The following is a 21973-nucleotide window of genomic DNA, read 5'->3' as shown; positions in this document are numbered from 1 at the left end:
TTGTCTGTACCTTGCTGTTGGCTCTAGTCAGTGTTAAAAATAATTTTTAGAGGAGACAAATTAAGGCACGTGAGCTCCCTGACAATCCTCTATGAAAGTTTCTGTAAGCTGAACTGTCCTGTAACAAGTGCGCAGGTACAGAGACAGATCGAGCTTTTAGGCAGCATCAAGACTTGTTTAGGTTGCAATAGTAGTATGGAGTCGATACTTTACTGCATAGCCTGTCACAAACACAAAGACACCCATAAAGTTGTGCAACAGGAGAATCCAATACATCCTAAACTTTATTTTTTTAAGGAAATAAGAAAAAACTTGAGCTGATATGTAAGGTTTGCTGTTACTTTCATTATGATTTCTAAATGAAGCAATGCATTTTGCATTAAATACGATACACTGGTCTCTTTCTTTATCCCTCTGAATGATGAAAAGGTCAATTCTTAGGATTTTTTAAGACGATAAAGTATTTAACATCAATGAAGATTCAATACAGCCTCAGCACTTCCAGTATCCTCCTTTTGGAGGATTTTATTGCTTAAAAGTAATATTCTGGTCTGACTTTGTGGTTTAAGAGTTCTTTGGTGGACAACAATTGTCTTTTGCTGTGTGTTAATTAGCTTTTATTGATGTGGCATTTCTTTCTTTGTACTGGAGATAGTGAAATAATTGCATTTTAGAAAAACTGTTTTCATTTCCTTCTTTTGGAGATAGAGTTGGAACAGATTGAGCTTGGAGACAAAGTCTTAATTCAATTATGAAATGTTCTGTGTTGATGGAGTGTAAGGAGGCTGTGATATGTTTGCATCAGTGTAACATTACTGCCTTCATTAGTTTTGTCCAAAACATTAACCTGTATTTTATTGTAGAAGTAGAGCCCATTGAACTTCTTCCTGACACCTAAAGCACATAGTTTTGCAAATCAGCCTTCTTAGAAGAAGGAGATGAAGGATTCATTTTCAAGCATCAAGAAGCTCGGTTGAGCAGCTGACAGTGCTATTCATATATTGCACACAGAGAGACTTTATTTAGAAGAAATCGGTGAAATAATCTATAAGTCTAGGCAGGAGAATCTCAGGGTCACATGCATAACCACACTGCCCTGCCGTCACCAAATGATATTTTGTTCCAATTTCCTTCTCAAAGCAAAGCTCCTTATGCAGCAAGGAGGTATTCGGGGGTTTTCGGTACTAGTGCTGTCAGGATCTGTGGTAGAATGTGGTCTGAATAATAAATTTTCAAGTGATAATAGCAAGTCATTATGGATAACTAGGAAAGGAACAGGAACCATTCAGTTGATTACTTTTCAGATTATGTACCTGTTAGTGTTGTTGGGCTTTTTTAGTTTCTGTGCAAATGGAACTTCAATGCAAGGTTGTAAAAGCTGGTTTGTGTTCATTCTCAGAATGAATTCAACTACAAACTAATGCTTATTTCTGGTTGAAGAAAATTGGTATGTAAAATATAGGTTATGATTTCAAAACAAATGGCGTGAAATGACTGGTATGGCTAAAGTAATGGTTTAACTGTTGAAGACTCAAAGGAATAATATCAAAAGAATAGAGTTCACTTGTAAGCAGAACTGCCTATAGTTCTGCACAAATTTAGTATTTTATTCCTTGATGAAGTTAATCAAGGCCAACCAAGTATATTTCTACCAGTGTAATGAGTATAAAATTCAGAGTACCAATTTCCCCCAAAAATGTACAGAGTATGTAAAGCTTTTTAAAAGGTGCTTGCATTCAGGTATTTCAGAAATTATTACTGAAAAAAATGTTTATCTTTAGCTGTATGCTGGAAGTGTTTAGTTGTCTTAAATTTTTAGCTCACTGGTTTGTAGTTAACTGTTTTGACAAGTCCACCACTATATGCTTAAACCCAGAGTGACAGAGCTGACCCTATTAAATGATCATAGTTTTCTACAGTCTGGTGATTAACAGGCTTTGAACTTTCCTGGCTTTCTTAATCCCTTCTAATCATTTAAACCTATTATTGTTTTGACTTCAATTTCAAAAGCCTTTTAAATCTGTCTTACAATATTAATAGCTGATTAAAGTCTTGATTTCCAACCATATTATCTGTAGGGAGTCTATCTTATTACACTGAATAATTTAGAAACAGCTATTTAGGAAAATGTTGATCAAGAGGCGTCAGGGGAACTGCAAAGAAACAAACACCAGAGAAACTATACCTAGTAATGTTTATATTTAAATTAGTGATCATATCTGTGCAAGAAATTGGGAAAACAAAATGCTTCTAATTCATGACATCAGTAACTGTATTCTTTTTTTTATTCTAGGTTTCAGGAGTGTAATTTTAAGTTAATTCTGTGTTGAAATTTAAATCCATCTTTCATAATGAGTATTGTGGTAAAATAATCTTTCTGCAAATATTTTTGGGATCCCTTTCACCCAGAAATTCCAAGTTATGTTTTCTGAAAGACAAAGGTTTGCATAGGGATGGGATGTAGCCAAATAAGACCCCAGTCATGCTAGTATGCAGGAACTGGCTACTAATAATTGGGTAAAAAAGAAAACACCAGAAATTCCTCTATGGGTTCCAAGGTGGTCCTTCACTCTTGCAGCCCTGACAGTTCTATTCCAGTAGCAGTGTTTAAAATCTGGAGGTTTTGTAATAAATGAACTGGCCCAGCTCTGTGGTTTGAACTGCACTTAAACTTTTCCTTAAGCAGATGCTTCGGTTTTGTTAGGCAGTGTAATTCTCTGCCAGGACAGTATTACATGCTCTTTCCCTAATTGGACTTGATTTTTTGTTTTGTGAACCATGAAGTAATTTCTTTTCAACAGTCTTCAGATGGAAGTTTCTTAACCTTGTTGTTATTTTTTCATGTCTCTGTCCCACTAACACTAGTGTGTGCTTTACTCCTACCTACATTTCTTCTTCCCAAACTAGATGTTTTAGCTACAAGTTTTTCTGTTTAAAAATGGAAGGGGATCAAATAATAAGGCTGACTGCTCACTCTGAGTTTTTTTTTCTCATTTTTTTGTTTGCTCTTTCCTGTTTCTGTATTGAAGTAGTTCATTGGTGTCTTCAGTGTTTGACTTAAGTTGAAAGGTCAGGTTGAGTTAGTTGCAGATTGTGACACTTGGTTCCCCCCCTTAAAAGTGACTACTCTGTGGGCTGCCTTTACCCCTGCCCCTATTTTTATTCTTCTTATTTACCTACTTGGCTCTGCATGTGGCTGTATTTTGAAGTTACTGTTTGAATGGGTTCATCTTACTGTCTGCTAGAAAGTTTTGTTGTCGTTACATACCCTTGTCAGTCCGCTGTCATCTGTGGCTTTCAGCAGTAGCTACTGTACTTAACTCTGGATCACTCATAAATGTGTGGCATAGTGTTGGGTCTAGTGCTGATCCATGCTGAAGTCCATCCGAGATGCACATTTTCTCACAGCTGTAGTACTTTCCTAAAGGAATGTCTGAAGAGTCTTTTAGGCAGTTTCATCTTTTGTTGGTATGGAGTGGACTATTGCAAAACTTACATTTTTCGGAAGCAGGCTTTCTTTGGGACTGTATTGCTGTCATACGATTCCTTTATAATCTTTCAGTTTTCAAGGAAGAGATTCTGTACTTGCATTTTGTATTTGTCAACAAAGCAGTGTCTACTCAGTAAGGAATTTTTCTAAAATTGTCCAAGTTGTACAAGGTCATCCTAGAGTAACCATAAATGATGATCAGCTGTCATTAAAACCAGAAACTAATGTAGAAGGGGTCCCTGTTTTGCTGTCAATTTGAGGCCAAGAAAGAATATGAAAAGGTGGGGGGACACCAGTGGGCCTGTTAAGGAATAGGAGAGAGAAATTCTGAGGGAATGGGGAGCATGGCGTGCCTTTCAGATGGTGAAGGTGGGAGACTATAGCAAAGCAATGGAGGAATTTACGGAAAAAATGAAAAAGCAAATGTGTTAGCTGGCAGAATAAAAGCAGTGCTGCAAGTCAGGCAAGGGACTGAGACATTCAGGATATGAATCAAAGCCCTTTACTGTTTGGTGGTTTGGGGTTTTTTTCTTTAATGGAAGGGAAAAAAGCCTTAAAACAAATATTTGGACAAGGATGCATGTATATGCCATTACACAAAACTTTAGTTTTGGTTTAGCTGGTTGCATCTGGTCTGTGATTAATTTAGCTGCTGAATTTACACATAAGGTGTGGTCTGGGTTGTGGCTTTTTTGTTTTCATCTTGATTTAGAAAATGCAGAACCCCTAGAATCTGGCTTAGAAAGCTTAAAGTAATGATTTAAGTGAATACAAGACATGGTATTTACAGTCCATATTTGTGTCCATGAAAAAGATTACTAGGCTAGTCGGAGGAGTTAAGGCTACGTTAGATTTGACTGAAATTTCTGAGCAACTGTAGCCTTGTCAAAAATTGAGAAATACTGCCTTGCTTTAAGTAGTATTTCACTACAGCAGGAAAAGCAGTTCGCTTAGTGCCTTTTGATCTCTGTATAGATCAAGTCAGAAGAAATGGAGTTAGTGGTTATGGCAGCATTACTCATTCTGTCTGATAAATTGCAGATGGAAGTTGAGAAGCAGGCTGACCTTCCATACCCATCCCCCATAAATCTGATGTGTTAGAAGTATTTGGGAGCTTCTGCTGGGCTCGCTGTGTGCATTGGTCTGTAAATGCTGATGAGGATGCACTGTTGTAGCAGGTTCACACATGGCTGTTGTGTTTCTGACCTGAAAGATCTTGTGGGACGTGTTAACTGCGTTTGGTGGAAAGCTGTCAGTACAGTCTGAAAAAGGACATGTGAGCACCGATGTCCCACAGGCTGGTTGTCCTAGTTTTTACAAGATTAATAATTAAGAAAAAAAAACAATAAAAGGGCTGCATTTCTTTTTTTAGAACAGTCAAAGTAGCCTTAACATCACTTGAAAGTTGAAGCAACATAATTGCTGAATCATTCTTATGGAAACTTTAGATTAATCTGAAATAGAGAAGGCTATGCTGAAGTCCTTAAGGTTTTTTAATGACTTCGTTGAAAATTTATGAAGAAAGGCTTCTACAGAGCTCTGTCTTAAAAGGTCTTTTCTTTTATTGATGAAGCGTAGCCTAGTATAGCATAAATTCTGCTTGTCTTGTCCACTTGATACAATCAACATGCTTTAGGTCTCTGATGGAGCGGTCACATTCTGTTCTTTTTTTTGATGACTTTTCTGCAAAGTTCAGAGAACATGTTGGAAATCTACCATTTCGTATGTTCCATTTTTAATCAGTGTGGGAAATGCTTCAAAGAGTAACTGCAGTAAGGCATGTCAAGTACAATAAGCTTATGGAATAGCAAAGCCCAAGTGCATTGAAAGGGGAGCAAGGTTAGTCGGAGCTATGTACTGTGGCAAAAAGTTCATATCTATTTGTACATCAAACAAGGCAGCGGAGTGTCTGCACAGATGTGTTTAGAGCGACCAAGGGTGCTTTACTGTTGCAACTTCGTATCACTGAAACAGTTCACATTGGTGGTTAATGCAAAAAAATTCTTAGCATCTTGTTCCTTCACAAGTATTCTTGACAATACTCATGAAAATATCACTCTGATACATATACAGGTTTTTGTACCTCTTTGTTTCTGGGTAGTGTGCATAATGGTGATTTTGTCTTTGCTCTTCTGGCCCGAGCAGCAGTGTATAACGTCTGTGCTGATTTTTAGTTTGATATCAGTGCGATTTTTACCTTTTAATTTCTGTGTAAGTTTTTGCTTAGGGGGGTGTATTCAAGTCAGAAATTTTGGAAGGTGAATGAGTTTTGAAGCTATGAAGATCTATTGCCATTTTTTTAAACCTGTTTGCTCATCACCAGTTTTTATTCTGAGTCTTAGGACAAGGTGAGTTTTACCAGCTTTTCAGGAAACACTTGTTCATAGAGCAGATCTGAACTTGATATTCATTAGGAGTTTTTCACCAGTACATATTTAGCGTAGGCTGTGTTTTCTTTTTAATTTGGTTAAGGCTTTGTTAAATTGGATGGTGCCTGAAGGGAACTGTGCCTTATGTCTGTTTTTCATATTAAAAGCGTTACTGTGAAAATGCTGACTACACTCAAAGTACTTAAATTTTCATGTTCTTTCCTATTAGGAGCTGGGAAATAAAAAAGCGTTGAGTTGTAGGATTACTGTTTCAGAAGGACCTTTAAAATGCATTTCACAAGCCAGAGCTGAACTTACACAGGTTATAGTATGCTTAAAAAATGAAAAGCAAACATTTAATATAAACACAAACAAAATCAAAATTGAGGTGATAAACTTGTCAGTGAATGCTAGTGTTGTCGTATACATGAAGAGGAAACGAGTATGTGTCCTTCGTATTTTATTTTTTTTTCCCCTGTAGCGCTGTAACCAAGGAGAATGTGGTGGTCAGAGTTGTACCTCTAGCTGTTTTACACACAGTGAAACTTTTCCAAGTGGCCCTAACATTTTTTTAAAATATATTTAGCTGTACATACTGCCAAATTTCTTTAACACTATTCTGGCTGTATAGTGTCTGTCCTCAGAATGCTTGCAATAATTTTTCAGTTTGGATCTGTGCTACTTTATTTTCAGGCTTGTGTAAAGGGAAAATATTTAAGATAAATGTAGTTGTGAATTTATAATTAATGTTTCAGGGGGGGAGTTTGATATGTATGTATCTGCACATACACCAAATTTGGTTCTGGAAACATAACCAATTGGGAAGGAAGAATGTGACATGAAGTTCAGGTCTGAGTTCTGGTGGAGTTACTGGTTACAGTAAACGAATGAGGAAAAAAGACTGGGAGGGTTCGGGGTAGTTTTGTTTGGAAAGTTGAAACCATCCTTTAAAATTCAGTTCTTTCAAGAGTTTTCTCATGGAAATATATCCACAGTTTGTTAATGTTCTGGAGTTAGACACTAATGGGAGGCATTCAAATCCGCTTACTCAGCAGGCTAATTGAGGCATCCTGTATCACTATACCCTATTGTAGTCAAAGGACAGAGAGGTGCTTTTCCAGAGTGTGAATTGGAGTTGGGTCTTTGTTTCTTGATGAAACATAGGAGGATTAGCTTGCTCGTTTGTCCTGGTAAGTTAAATGCCTAAACATGCCTTTTTGTAACCGGGTTGGAAAGAATACTGTTTAAAAAAAGACTCCACGCTGAAAAGAGTACTGTAAAGCAGTGCGAAACTTCTCATTTAAACTGTGGTTAGAGGATGGATGGCAGGGTAATGATCTCTGTTAGCTCCTGTATGCAGCTGGGTCACTAGAGCTTTGATCAGAACAGCGTATGTTGGAGTGACTATGATACAATGACATCTAGAGGTCAGACAAAGATGTTGTGGCTTAGGAAATTTCTTAAGGAACTGAATTTGGGGAGAGAGCTGCTGTCTTCCAAAAGGGGCAGTTTTACTCAAGGTACAATCCGAGCCCACAGGAGTGTCGGAAGCCGTCAGCTGTGATGCTCGGCGGCTGGGTGTGCCTATCGGGGCAGGCAGCTGCACGGGTTTGGTGGAAATACGCCGCTGTGCAGTGTGATTAACTGCTGCGGTTGGGGTGCTGCTTCTGTCCATCTTCATGATGGTGTGCAGCTGCCATTTTGAAGGGGGTGCCTGGAACATTGGCTGCTCTTCCAGTAGATCAAATGTCTGTGAGGGACATAGCAAAGTGTTTAAAGGTAGCGTTTTGGAAATGTACTTGCTATAGTTTGTTTTGACGCATACAGCCTTGCTGCGGACTTTTGGATGTTTGCATTCTTGGCTCCATTTTTTGAAACAGGATCTTGAGCAGTGATGAAGAGACTGTTAACGTTTTGAAACTGTATCAGTTTGGTACTGGATAGTTGAAAAGAATAATCATTATTTAATGTTCCAGGGTGTGTGTAAGTTTGCATTTCACAGGGCAGAAAAGAGGAAAAAAAAGTGAAGTTGTGGTCACTTCTTTTCCTTTGCCCACTAACATAGCATATTTGTTTCTGTCCTACTTAATAGTTTAATACTAGCTGTGTAAATGTGTAATACATGTACAGTATGTTGTTCTGGTTGCTTAGACAGCTTTGAATGTCCTTATTTTAATTTTTTTGACTGTGTCCTTAGCTTCTATTTTGCACTTACTATCCTTGGTTCCTACTATATTTTTAAGAGAAATTCTCCCAAATCTAACCTTTATCAGTTAGGAAGAGCCAACTGGTGCTTATCAATCTTTCCTACGAAACACATGTTGGGAAATATTATGTAAGCTGTTCAAAGTGCTAGCTGCACGTTTAAATTTATTAAATGCTTCAGCAGCTGTGAATGAAACACAATACACATCCTGTCTTGATGCATAGAGTACTAATAAAGTTTGACCTCTACAGGCACGTTCCCGTTGTGGGAAATCTTCTTTGACAACTTGCTATCAAAGCAGTATCTTTAGGGGTCAAGGAAGAATATTTGAAAAATGCCGTGTTCATGGTCAGAGAAAAAAAGGGTGGTGGTGAAAAAGGTTAGGTAAGCTGAGGTTCAGCAAACAAACTGTTCTGCAAACCTCAGGCATAGCAATTGTGTCCCTCCCGCACCCCTCCATGGTATGCCAGTAACATACCCCATGTGAAAATCACACATCTGTTACACAGAATTCCCCACTATGTTACACTGTTTGCGTGGTAGCTGACTTCCTAGTCTTAAGTAGTGGAGGCTTTTATTTGGGTTTTTTCCTCTAAATAACTGGGGGGTGTGTGTGTCAATTGTGGTTTATTAAAAAAAAAAAAAACAAAAAAAAAAAACCAAAAAAAAAAAAAACCCAAAACAAAAAATGAAGGAACAAGGAATCTGGAAGCTTGAGCTTGGTATACTTGGAGTATATACTTCCATACTTGGAAGCTTAAGTATGGATACTATTTCTTTATCTTCAGCAGATAAACTTGTATTCAGTTCTAGCTGAAGTAGTCTGATTTCTGGTCAGAGGAAAAGCATGCAGTGTTGTTTTTAGTGAAGAATGGTTGTGACTTTATGCGGGTATATTTTTTTTTTTTTTTAGTTGGCAAAACGATCTCCACTTACAAAATGGATTGCGTATTAGGCAAGGGTATATCTGCCTATGACAGGCAGATCCTTTTAACAAATGACCTGATGTAATTTTAAGTAAGATTGCAGGTTGCATAAAAGGAGTTAGTGTCCATTAACTCCTGAAAGATGTTTCTTTGAGAATTTCCTGGTAGCTCTTTGCTTTTTCTTTGATATATAAGTATTTGCTATCAATAAAATGCTTATTAAGACATGGCAAACAAAGATATTGGGGAGGTGTAGCAGCATTATCAGGAAACTGGTATTGAACTAAGACCCTTTTTCATTAAAGAAAAAGTCTGATAGCGTTCAGTTCAGTACAGAAAAAATTGATTTGGAAGTAAGCGTAAGATCACAAAAGTTAAAATTAGTGGGTTAAAGACTGATAGGATGGTAAACTATGAGGATGACTTGGCAATTAAAGTCAGTGACCTGAATCTGTTATTGAACAGTGTGTTACAGTATAGTCTCTTTGCTGTAAGAGTCAAATGCAAACCCTGCTTTTAGGAGAATGTGTGGGTGAACCCCACGGTATCTTGATTAGAAGTGACTACATGAGGGATTTAGCAGCAAAGGGGTAAGTGGATGCAAGTCAGCATGACACTATGGCAAATAACCTAAGGCAGTCTCTGCAGATGTAAACAAGAAAAAAATGGGTCAGTCAGCCAGTGTCTTGTATGTTTGAATGCAGCACTAGTGAGCTTGAGAATGTGTCCGGTGTTGACGCTTGCATTTTAAACGGATGCTGAAAAAAAACAAGTTTCTGAGTATCATCAGAAAATGCTGGAAGGAATAGTGAACATGCATTTTATTTGTTCTTTTGAAACAAAAAATCAATTTACAGGATAGCGTGACTGAGTTGGTTGGTGACCAGAATCTTTCCTCAGGAGTAGTAATTTATGGTTCTGTAGTTGACTGGAGCGAGGACAAAGGGACAGTGGGAGCCTTCTGCAGTGTGAGCAGTTAGCTGTTTGCAGAGTTGTCAAATGCACACTTGACTCTTAGCCGCTTACCTTAGGTATGACTGTCTTACAAACCAATCGACCAGAAAAAAAACCCAAACCCCACAGAAAACCATAACAGTTAAATCTGTGGAATATTTTGAGATGGTGAAAGCTTTTGCTTGGTGGTAGAACAAAAGCGAGGTCGCTTCTTTAAGGCTTTCCAAAGCAAGTGATGGTGTGGCCTGCAGCACAACTAGTAGTAGCCTGTGCTGGGGGAGCCTGGGTTCCTCTTCTGGTTCAGACAGTGTAGGCAACCTTTTCTGTTGTCTGTTAGGTAAAGCTAGCAAACAACTTGTCTTTCTCTCAAGCTTCTCGCTTTCATCAGAGGTTGCCTGTATGGACTGCAGAAACTTTCCTCGACAGCCTGTGGTTACAGTATTTTACTTTTTTTTCCTATAGAATATTTCTGGTATAGCTTGTAATAATTTTATTTGGTACAGGGAGAAACACTACAGACAGTTTTAGTGTTCACATTGTATTCCTCACTGTCATGTTTTGTCAGATCCAAATTGAGGTCAGTGTACAGTTTACTATGGTATGAAGTGCAATGATTTTGGATATATAGCAAGCCAAAGGATCTGATGTAATCTGAAGCCATAATATAAAGCAAGATTCTATGTGATGTGAAGTTTGCTTTTCTAAAAAAATTGTTAAACTTTGTTGCTGTCTGTGCAATTCCTGAGGTACCTGAATCAAGAAATATTACATAGTTTATTAATTTGCCAGTTTGAAACAATAAAACTACATTTTATGGTTATATTATCAAAAGAATAACTACTTTGTTGGTTTTTTTTCTTCCAAGGTATGGGCTGAAGCCAAATGACCAAATTTTGGCAGAGGAGAAGCACAAAGAATTGTAAGTTCTTTTTTACTGATATACATGCATGTTATATGTTCTTTTTTTTCTATGTATATACGTATCTCAATATTGAAAACCTGAAGTAAAAATTATGTCTTCATAAATAGCTTATGTTCTTTAGTAATGTCTGCTATAAATTAGACAACTTGTCTGAAAGTTTCAAAAAAATATTAATTTTTTTCATTAATTTGTTTCAAAAAAATTCCTAACTGCAGGTGGTACGCATGCAATGGAAGTGTCTCAGTACTCATCCTAGTTCTACTGCCTGCCTGCAGTATGTCTGTATAAGTGAGATCTTTGTTTATATCTGGCAGAAATGAAAAGGAAGTTTTTTATTTTTTTTCAGGTTCACTGTTGACTTGTGATTTTAATTTGCCTACTCATGTGATATCACGGCCATTCCCACCTTAGCAAATTTTCATCAACACAGTTGGGTGTGGAATGTAGCTAAGAGTCACTAGGTCCCTGTCAGTTACACTGAAATTGTGCTTGTTTTGACTACTCTGAGTTTGTAGCTTAAAAACCTTTTTCCTGGGGAAAAAACATGATCCATTGTTGAATGGATCATTCTTTTGTCTTGCCGGAGAAGTAGCCGTAGAGAAGCTTAATCAAACATTGCAGTAACAGCATATTCAATTATTTCGCTCCTTCATTAAAGATATGCACAAACCAAAAAAGCTTGACATTCGAAATTGATCTGATTTTTAGATGTTCAGGCAAAATAACCTTTAATTTTTATTTTGGCACGCTATGTACTAAAATACAAAAGCTCTACAACTGAGTTGAAAGCAAATACTGGGTACTGTGCATAAGCGTTTTTTTGGAAAAATACAAAGTAAAAAGACTGGTACGTATTGTCTGCATATTATATAGATAATAGGGAGGGGTGTTCCGAGATGTATGCCTGGTTGTGAAACCTTAGGTTTTTGGTTTTTTTCTAGTTACAGTTAAAACAAATACTGAAGTTCTCCAACTTTTACTGACTTTTGAACTGTATACATGTTTTGAAGTGGAGAGGACTTTTCAGAGCTTGGTATGCTTTCTGTGATGACTAATTAATTCAATCAAGAGTTAATATATTAAGCTAAAGAATAGTACCTGCTAAATAGGACGTGGCATAATTGGAACATTCCTGCCTGCTTGTATGTGTAGGCATAGTTTACATAGATGCAGTACTATATTATTTCTTATTTCAGAATTTAGTTTCAAAATTTTCTTGTTCTTAAAGTTCTTTATGTCAAGTAACTGGCTCTTTCATTACTGCTGGTTTTAATTCCTGTACATAAATACCACTGGCTGAAGAGCTATACTCTGGAGCATGAGCTCCAGTTCTCTTTTTGCCTTGTTCACTCACTGTTCTCTATGAGCTGCCTGAAGAATGTTCTACACGAATGTCCTCTTTGCCATTCCTCAGATCTGTATTATGTAACTGGGTTTTTTTAAGGATAGTTGGTATGACAGACTGCAGAAAAAGCTTCACTTGTCAGCCCTTACATAATTTTATTCAGTGTCTTCTCCATGATAACTAGTGGAATATTTATATAAAAGTCATATTTCCAAATAAGGTATAGATTTTTAGGATTACTTTCACATTTCTTCCTTCTAAGATAGAGGCAGTGGGGATTTTGGTCCCCTTTTTATACATCGGCATGCTTAGTTAAAAGAAAAACACCTTTTTTTTTTTCCCCTAACTTTCAGCTTTTGTACATTATTGTTTGTTTCCATTATTACACTAGCATTATTTTGCATTATTTCGTAGTAAGCCCAAAAGACTTAACAGGTTATCCATGTGTAAGATGAGGTAACAGTTTCAGATAAATTTATATATATATATAGCTGTCAGGTTTTCCCGTGTTAAAAGTTTGGCTGTTTCTGGTAATGAGGCTTTTCACAAATAGTTCTTTTTTCCAAAGGAATTAAAACTTAGTGATTGAATTACTAGCCAAATAAAATTTCCTTTCTTTCAGGGGAAGGAAATAGACATTAAGCTTACATTTGGTACATCATGGTAATGTCCCAGTGACATTAAAACTGTTTGACCTCCAGGCAAAAGACAGGCAACAACAGTTGCCTTTGATCAGCAGATAAGATTGATTATTTTTTTTATGTAGAGCATGCTCTCTTATGATATACTTGTGGACAGCATAATTATGATTAACCCAATGAATTACTATTAACCCCTTTTGAAAGAAGTAAGCTAGAAGTATTAGAAGTACTGGCATGTTGAGGGGTTAAACACGAATGAAATGGCATACAGGACTGTGTTTTGGACAGTACAGGTTGTACTGTGTACAGAAGCTTTATTTGCACAACAGATACTGGTTAAACTGAACCTTTTGACGTGAGTTATTTCATTTGAAGTAGTTTAAACATACTAAAATCCTGTTTGAGCTTTTTATTTTAAGTATGTTGCATATTATTTAATTGTATATTGGTTACTGATACATTTACAGCATAGTCACTTAAATGGAAGACTGAACTTTAAATAAAAGAAAATTCAGTAAAACTTAAGACTTACATGCATCAGCTGCTACAGAAACCTTTCTTTTGGTTTTTCATTGTTATCGCTGCAGTAGACCTGAGATGATTTGTATGCCGTTAGTTATAATGAAAGAGTTTGAACACGCTTTTGCCATTGAACTTGGCATCTTGAATGCTGCTGGATACTTGACTGGGGAAGAATTCTCGTAGGTCACTGTCACGTTGTTTCAGGAGAGACCTTTCGAACTTTTCTAATACACTGTGTGCTCTTCTTGGACCATGTTAACATACAGTACGGAACAGATTAAATGGTCAATATTGAACCTCAGAGCACTTTCAGTCCTTCAAGCTAAATTCTCTGATTTAACTTACATATTAATTATTTGATCCTTAACTATCCTTTTCTGATATTTAATAAGCTTTCATATTTAAAAGAAAAGCCAATTCTGGGGAATGATGCAAGACAATTTACAACTAGGGTAATCGTCACTGATGTGGTTATTCTTGGGTTCAATGCCCCTGTAACTAAGGCATTCTCTCAAACCTGTCCTAATGTTTTAAGTCAAATACAAACAAAGTTAGACTACTTGTATTCCTGTTCTGTGGCAAAATACCCCTGCTTAAAATACTTTGTCTTCCAGTCTTTGAAATGCCAACAGCTTTTATATTGACTTACCGAGTAAAGAAAAGACTTCTTTTGGCATTCTTCATCTTATAGTATCACAATGATCTGGCTGTCAGATGTCCCTCAGTTTCTTAGACATTGCTTCTGTGTAGCTGCTCTTCATAAAAATCTAAGTTTGATCAGTAATGAAAGCCTTATCTCAAAAGGTAATTAGGCCAGTTACAGCCTGACTTGGCTGGATCCTTTTGTCCTTGAATCTTAGCTATCTGGAGAGGTAAGTACAGCCACTGAGACAGACTGGAGTTGGTTTACAGGCACGGCATCGTACTTCTATTTTAAGAGCTAAGGTATGAAAGATGACTTCCCCCCCCCCCCCCCCCCCAGCTTCCAATTCACTTTAACTGTAGCAGCCTTTTAAAATCATCTCTTTTCATTAGCGTGTACTTTTCATATCTGAAAGGAATTTGCTAGTGCTAAAGTTGTAAGTTCCAGCATTCAACTGGAAATACCTACCCCTCCTGCCCTAATAAACTCCTGAATGCCGATGAGGTGGAGGTTACTGTCCTGCAGCTCAGCCAGGGAATGGAATGTGTGGAGGCTCCTTAGCCTGCTTCAAAGTAAAATTAGCAGATCAGTTAACTGATGATCAAGCTAAGCATGCCAATGTAGTAGTGAATCAGATGAGCAATCATATTTGTTTTCACTGGTGAGTTTGTTATTCTGCAGTGAGAGTTACAAAGATGGGGGAACAGTAGTATCTTCCGTTTACCCAGGTGTTTCACAAGGTAAGCATGTGTTTGTGGCTACAGAGATGTCCTGGAGCTGTTTCCCTCTTCCCCCAACCCAGCTAATCCCCTGTAACTTTGAGGAGAGGAAAAAAAGAATTTCATCCTGCAAGATTGCTGGGGAAACTTGGGCATGGTAAGGTTGGTGAGGCCTTAATGTTGCATGTGGGTTTTTTTCTCCTCCTGAGAAGGATAAATAAATATAAACGCAGAGAAAACCAGAAATATTTCTCCTGAACCTTCAAATAGTCCTTTCACAAGAGTTGCTGCTACTTGTAAATCTCAGACTTGGACTGAATGACTTTAACTGAGGGTCATACTAACCAAGTATGGACTTGTGTGTATGTGTGCACATGTGTTGCTGCCTAGGCTGATTTTTTTACTATTGTGGTTCCACATCAAAAATTTGAGGAGTAGAAATTCAGGCTAGCTGCAGCAAGTGATGAGGTATGATCTAAGCTGTCTTGATGTTGAAGAAGACGCGCTTAATTTGTTTACCTAATGCCCAGTACAGAGTCTGTTTTCACTGTGTAGAGCAGCGTTGGCAGAGGTGTTGGGGGGGGGGGGGGGGGGGTGTGTGTGTGAGTAATATTCTGGTTTACTAAAATGTGGGCTGTTAGCAAAATTTCGATAGCTTAACTAGCTTGCATGAATAGGCAACCGAAATATATTCGTTGTGAGTCTTAAAAGCATTGTTGGGAGTTTAGTGGTCCTACTGAGTTTGTGAGTGAAGCTTCAGGACACTTGTTTTAATACAGCTTTGAGTATTGATTGTACAGTTTTATAAACTGTTTGAGTGGTTTTGGCCATGATGGAACACTGAAATTTTTGGAAGTTAGTTGAAGGAGAAAGTAGGAAATTGTGGCAGCAATTCTGTGCCCCACAGCCACCTCTGCTTTCATGTATGTGTACAGAGATAAAGGCCGTGAAGTAAGAAAGAGGAAGATAAATATTGGCTTCCTTCAGTCAGCTGTTTGATGTGTTTGCGGTCAGAAGCGAGGGCAGACGTGTTGCTCTGCTGCAGGTTTGCTGAGAGGAGTTTATTTGAATCTTTTATTCCTGGCTGCATACTTGCTATGTGAGTACTTTCTCATGGTGAAACTTAACAATGAAGAGTGGGAATTTTAAGCTTGAGAACAGCTGTTAGGGTGACCGATGCAGTCAGAATTATCTGTAACATCTGAGCTTTTTCTGCGTGTCTTACAGTTTTGCTTAGCCAAGATGTATGCAAGTGATTACTGGAAAGGTGACTCTTGGAGGCGTAGTAGGGCTCTTTGGGGATTACAGAGGGTCTGTGTGATGCTTGGGAGACGGTAGAGAAATTTACAGTAGGGGTTTAGAAGTAGTCTAGGTACATTAGTAAGCCAGAGCATGCAGAAGGGATTTGAACCTATTTGTGGGAACACTGTAGTGGAGTTGCCTTGGTTTAGGCAGGTTACCATGTGTAAATCACGATATATATACATATCACACTATTCAAGTGCAAAAGCTAAGGGACTGGAGCCAAACCCATCTACTGTGTAAGCATGCCTTATTGCTGGCTCGACATGCAGTGGGAGGTGAATGCTGGGGACCAAAAAACGCCCAAACATAAACTTGTCTCGTCTAGTGATGCTGCGAACAGCCGAACTGCAGGATTGCGCCGCTAGAGGGGGCAGCTGATCTTCACTAACTGAAAAATCCAGCGTGTGTGTCGCCTTTAGGAGTCAGTGTCCCGTTGGCGTGTAGTCTTTGTAAAATATCTGTGTGGGTTTTTTACCCACCTGGTTCCCTCACAAGCCTAAAAAAAAAGGGTATAAAATTGTTTGGGGCGGAAGATATACTAAAATGTTAAAAATACTAAGCTTTAAATCTTTTGACGGCCTGTTCAACATAGCTGACAAAATAGATGGTTTGTACGGTTGGGGTGATGCCGAAACCTGACACAGGTGTCTGTGAAAGCTGTTGAGTTACTTCATATAATACACCTCACTTGCAGTTGCATTTGCGTGGATTAGTACACAGTATGAAACATAATGTGGAAAACCCTTATGGCTATAATGAGGTACCTAGCTTTATGAAAAAGTTTGCCAGCTCTCATCTTTACACACTTTTATTTTAGATTTCCTCCTCGTTTTTTAGACCAAGTTATCATACTAGCCAGTTTCCTGGTGTAGAGGTTTGTATGAAAACTTCAGTAAAAATATCTACTATGGAATTGATATTAATTTTTACAAAATATGATACTTTTAGAAGTTTCAATTTGTAGCAATTCTAACCTACTCATTTTAATGAATAAATAATGCAGAATGATCAGTCTCTTAAATCGCCACCTTTTCCCAAAGTAAATGTGAATTCTGTTGTATATTGACAACGATTGTTCTATGATACATAATCAGGCATTTCTTTAAGTAAACTTTCATTAAATGCCTGGGAATTCTCTGGAGTAAGAATCTGCATGATGTGCCGTGGATATTGTAAAAAATATGCAATGAAAGGGATTGATGGTTGGGAGGAACTCTGTGCTGATCTTGAGTGTGTTTTATTAATCCCGTTCCTTGGGTTGTTGGCTCCCTCTGTAGAAATTATTTTAAATTGCAGTTTGATTTCTCTAAAATTTGTTGTAGCACTTCTGTGGTATATAAAAAGGCTTGACTCACATGTACAAAAAGAAGGATTTACAGTTAGCTATGGAATTTCTGTTACAGTTTTCTCCCTCTACTTTTTCTTTTGGTTCTCCGCCTGCCCACCACCCACTCAATTCTTCTGAATATAGCACCAATGCAAATTAGCTTTACAGAAATCATCACATGAAATTCTTGGTAACAGACAATTCTGCATAGAATTTGCAGAAATTAAGAATCTAAATTATAGTAGAAATACTTCTTCTTTGATTGAAGCACTCTACATCTGCCTAAAGTTTAAATTAAGAATTGCAAGTGTTATTTTGTATACAATGTATGTACATTGCAACAAATTGTATACAATGTATGTACATCGCATACAATGTCTAAAATATAAAAATTAGTGTTACGTAAGTTTTATAATTTAATTTTGCATCCTGCTATTGATGACATGAAATAGTTAATCTGCAGGTTACTTAGGCTGGTAAATATATTGGATCAATACTTAAAACTTGTGCTTAGACATCAGTACACTATTGTAATAAAACCTCCTTCTGCTTAAGTTATTTTGTACATATAATACATTAAAGCAAGACTTTAGGATGTAGCTTTATAGGCTCTGTTAAAATAATTCTTATTGTTAAGCAGCTCTTGGAAATTGGTGTTGATTCATTCTTACATGACACAGTAGTTATTTGGTATAAAATAGCTATTATGAGAAGTTTTTTTCTATAGATGGCAGGTAAGAACAAGGCTTGAGTTACCCTGGAGACAATGGTTTTGTAGCCTGAGCTGTTTATCTGAGACTGATGCAACACTTCCATGATAGTGGGAAGGAGGAGAGCTGGAGGAGAAAGAGAAGGATGGATGTGAAAGCCAATGGAGAATCCAAAATAATTTGCATGTGTGACGTATGAGAACTCAAAACCAAAAGGTTTAAAAACAGCTGCTAGAGGAATGCAACTTCCCTTGGCTTCAATCAAGTTATGAAGTTCCTAGTGTCAGACTTGTTTTTCTTCTGTAGCATTGTTCTTATGTGACTTAATCTCATACATGAGTTTTTTTTCTCTTGTCTTCAAGAGATGTTTTTCAAGTAGCTGTGTCATCTACTTTGATTATTACTGCCACTTTATAAGTGGTACAGCAGAGATAGCAAAAGCTCCTCCAAGAGAAAGATGTTTTGGAATATTTCAAACTATAATTCCAGCTCAAGTTTGAGAGCTTTCAGGAGCTCTCACAGTATTAGATACTGAGTTAAATTGATCTTTCATAATCATTTTTTACACTGAAAATTTATGCAGGAGTGGTGATGGTTTTATGTGGACCTGCCTGGCTCTTCTATGCAGTGAGCTAGTAAGAGGAGTTACTCTTGCTCTGTCTGCTAGCTGTTACTGTTACTTAGCATGTGCTCTACATGCTTTGTTTAAAGCAAGGAAATACAGTTTTGCTTTTGCTGCCTATTCCTGAAATAACCCTCAAGCACAGTCTGAGCAGTTAACCTGCAGCACTAAATGGTGTGCTCGGATTTGCAAGGTTCAAGCATTCTGAACTCCTGTAAAGGGTTCCAGCTTGTCGCTAGCTGAGTGTTCATAGCAAAGGAGTCACAAACAGCACAAAGTAGTTGCACCCCCTTGTCCCCATGGGGTTTGTGTTTCAATAAACACAGTTTGGGCAGTCAGCGAGGCATGATTTTCCAGAAGGAGGACTTCTCTTTACACTTTCCTTATTTCACAACAAATAAAAAATGGTGTGAAAAATGGTGGTAACTGTATTTTGCATTGACCCCAGGTATGCACAGAGTGCAGTGCTGATACAGGACTGACGTGACTGGTGCGACCACTGATGCATTTGAAGACTGAGATTTGAATACGTAGACTAATTTTTCCATAGTGCTGCATATTTCTGTCACTGTATTGATTTCTTTCAGATAGAAGATGAGGTACGTACTTACAGTAAAGATGCGATCTTAAGCTGCAGAGCATGCAAAATCTTCTGGGATTGCTATTCCTTAGTTAAGAGAGCTGGAAAGATTTCTGCGTCTTGGTTGCACAGAAGTGCACAATTTACAATTGGACGAAATCTGTCTTTAGAATATTTGTTATGCAATGTAGCACTAAACTAAAGATTTTCTAAAGTTTAGAAATGACTGATTGGTCTTTTTATTAGCATGGAAGACACATTGTCTGTCTTAGTGTCTCCTTCAGAAAGAGAAGGTGTGTATAAAAATATTGCTGTCGGATGGTTTTAAGGCATCGGTGTAATTAGTGTATACGGCTCTTGCAGTGTGTCTTGCAGCTTGAGGTATTCTTAGAGATAGAATGAGAGTTAAACTTAACATGGGATTTTTATTCCATTCTTTCACTGTACTTAGGTATTTTGCTCACAGTCCTCTGGAGACAGCACTAGATTCAGAAATACCTACTCAGGCATTTTATGTACTTAAATAAATTTCATTATTTTCATAAATAATGAGTGTGTGGAAGAGAATCTTCAGAGAATCTTATCTTGGCAGAAACCCTTTTTAAATACACAAAGTTGTTGAAATTGTGGCAATGTTTGAAAGCCCCAGAAAAGGGACATGCTGTCAGTACTGGCTTTGCCGCAGGGTGGTGCCTTGCGTAGCTAGCTTTATGGCAATTAATTGAAGACTACAGTAAAAGATGTAAAATGTCGAAAGCTTTTAACCACTTTACAGTACTTGGCAGTGAGCTGCTGTCATCTTAAATCCTTACAAGCTTGAGATGAGGGGGCTTGCTATTTTCATAGAGACTATTTAAAAGCAGTCAAAATAAGAAATACATATTTTGTTGTACGTCACTTATGTGCACGGTTTGAGCTTGAGGTAGGATGCACGCAAGTACAGCAAGCAAATTTTGTGGGTTTTGTTTGTAATGCAGACCACAGAGGTATTTGATGTTCAGATTACTGTGTTAACAGATTATATAGGTAAAGTTGCAAAACGTGGAATGATAGTTTAATAGTCTCTTCTCTAAACTCAGTTTTGTTTTGTGCTGTTTTGTTTTATTTTGTTACTGACATGATGTGGTTGAGGTATAGTTCTTTAAAATCATTTGCATATGTTGCTGGTATGGTTAAAAGCTGGCCAATGCAAGAGAAAGTAAAAGTATTCGTTATTTAGTTCATGCTCAGTTTTTGGATAGTCCTAAGAGTAGATGGAGAACTTAAGCTTTCAAAAATTTTGCATTTTAATGAAAAAATCTACTTAACAGAAGATACACTGTAACTGAATTTTTAAATGCAGATGTCTTTCATTTGATTTTTTTTTTAACAGCTTCAGGCTTTTGTGAACTCTTAGAATTTTAAAAATAGAATTTACTGGGTGAAGGCACCTGTGTGTGTGTTCTGTTTAAATGCATAACACAGGTAATTCATTGCTTTTTCACAATTCCATAAAAGACATAGTCAGGATATAATGCCACCATTTTTCCTAAACTAATCAGGTAATGAGATGTGGTATAGTCCTATTGTTCTTAGACATTTGTGCCCTTTTAATGAATAACACAGTATACATTTTTCCAGTACTGAGACTTCAATTTTCTCATTCAAGATCTATTTTAGTGAGACTTTAGAACTGAATTGTTGGAGAAATTCAACCAATGTCCTGCTTGTTACACTATTGTAAAAAACACATGAATATATTAGACACTCCATTTCCAAAGCTGCTAATGCAACACCATTCTCTTCACTGATTTAGCTTCAAAAGTATCCTCATTTACAGATGTAAGCACCCCAGATAAACTATACAGCTTATTATATTTTTTTATTATCAGCAACTGAAAGAATAATATCTCTGTTGTCCGTTCAGTCTTTTCTGGGTTAAGCTTAACCCCAAGAGTGCTAATTAGCACTCAGTATAGTAGATTCTGCTATTTTAAAGGAGTTGATCATTTATCAGAGCAGATTAAATGGCTTGTGTGAAAATAATTTAGTAGCTGTCCATTAATTGGCTTTCCTTTCATAGAACTTTAAAAAGAGACCTCAAGAGATCATTTAGTTTCATTCCTCTAATCCGGCTGGAGATGCATCTTTGTCATTCCTGGCAGGTATTTGTCTAGCCTCCTCTAAAGGCTTTTGGAAATAGTAAGGTGTCATGTGGAGACAGTGAAATCTTAATACATGATCTCTGTTGGTGTGCAGCTTCATTGCCACTGAAAAGTTCCTCCTCCCCACGCTAAATCTAGGTTTTAATCTGTTCTGAATACAGTTTAGTTCTATTAGCTGTCCTATGCTGCATTGACACAGAGAACGGGTGATTCCCTTCCTGTTGGTTTTATTTTCATGTGCTCAAGTCTGTCCTTTTCTCCTCATCTGTAGGCTGGAGAATGCAGGATACCTCTCTAGCTGCAGCTCACATCATCTCGACTTCTTCCCAATTTCACTGCTTTTCTCCGGCCTCCCTCAAGTTGTTTTAGGTACTTCATGAAGTGTGTTGCCAAAAATGGAATGCACTCTTCCAGCTGTGGCCTTGCTGTATGTAGGAAGGCATCAAATTAAAACACATTAAACTCACGGCTGACAGAGTGCGGTATTCTGAGAAGTAGTATTGGAATCATAAATATTTGTCTTAAAATTTTCATTTTCCTGTTCACTT

General features: G+C 37.4%; 1 protein-coding gene across 7 annotated transcripts in view; it reads left to right on the top strand.

The window, feature by feature from the left end:
* The window catches only part of ADK (adenosine kinase), a 291201-nt gene that overhangs the window by 25142 nt on the left and 244086 nt on the right, over positions 1-21973 (top strand). For all 7 annotated transcript variants that reach the window (XM_040606787.1, XM_040606784.1, XM_040606786.1 and 4 more), the window contains exon 3: positions 10811-10864. In XM_040606787.1, coding sequence (XP_040462721.1) covers positions 10811-10864 — 54 coding nt within the window. The remainder of the gene's footprint in view (positions 1-10810; positions 10865-21973) is intronic.

The sequence above is a fragment of the Falco naumanni genome, chromosome 9 (assembly GCF_017639655.2).
Source record: "Falco naumanni isolate bFalNau1 chromosome 9, bFalNau1.pat, whole genome shotgun sequence".
NCBI classification, from domain to species: Eukaryota; Metazoa; Chordata; class Aves; order Falconiformes; family Falconidae; genus Falco; species Falco naumanni.
Note: the sequence above shows the minus strand (reverse complement) of the source record. Positions and strands in the feature narration are given on the sequence as shown.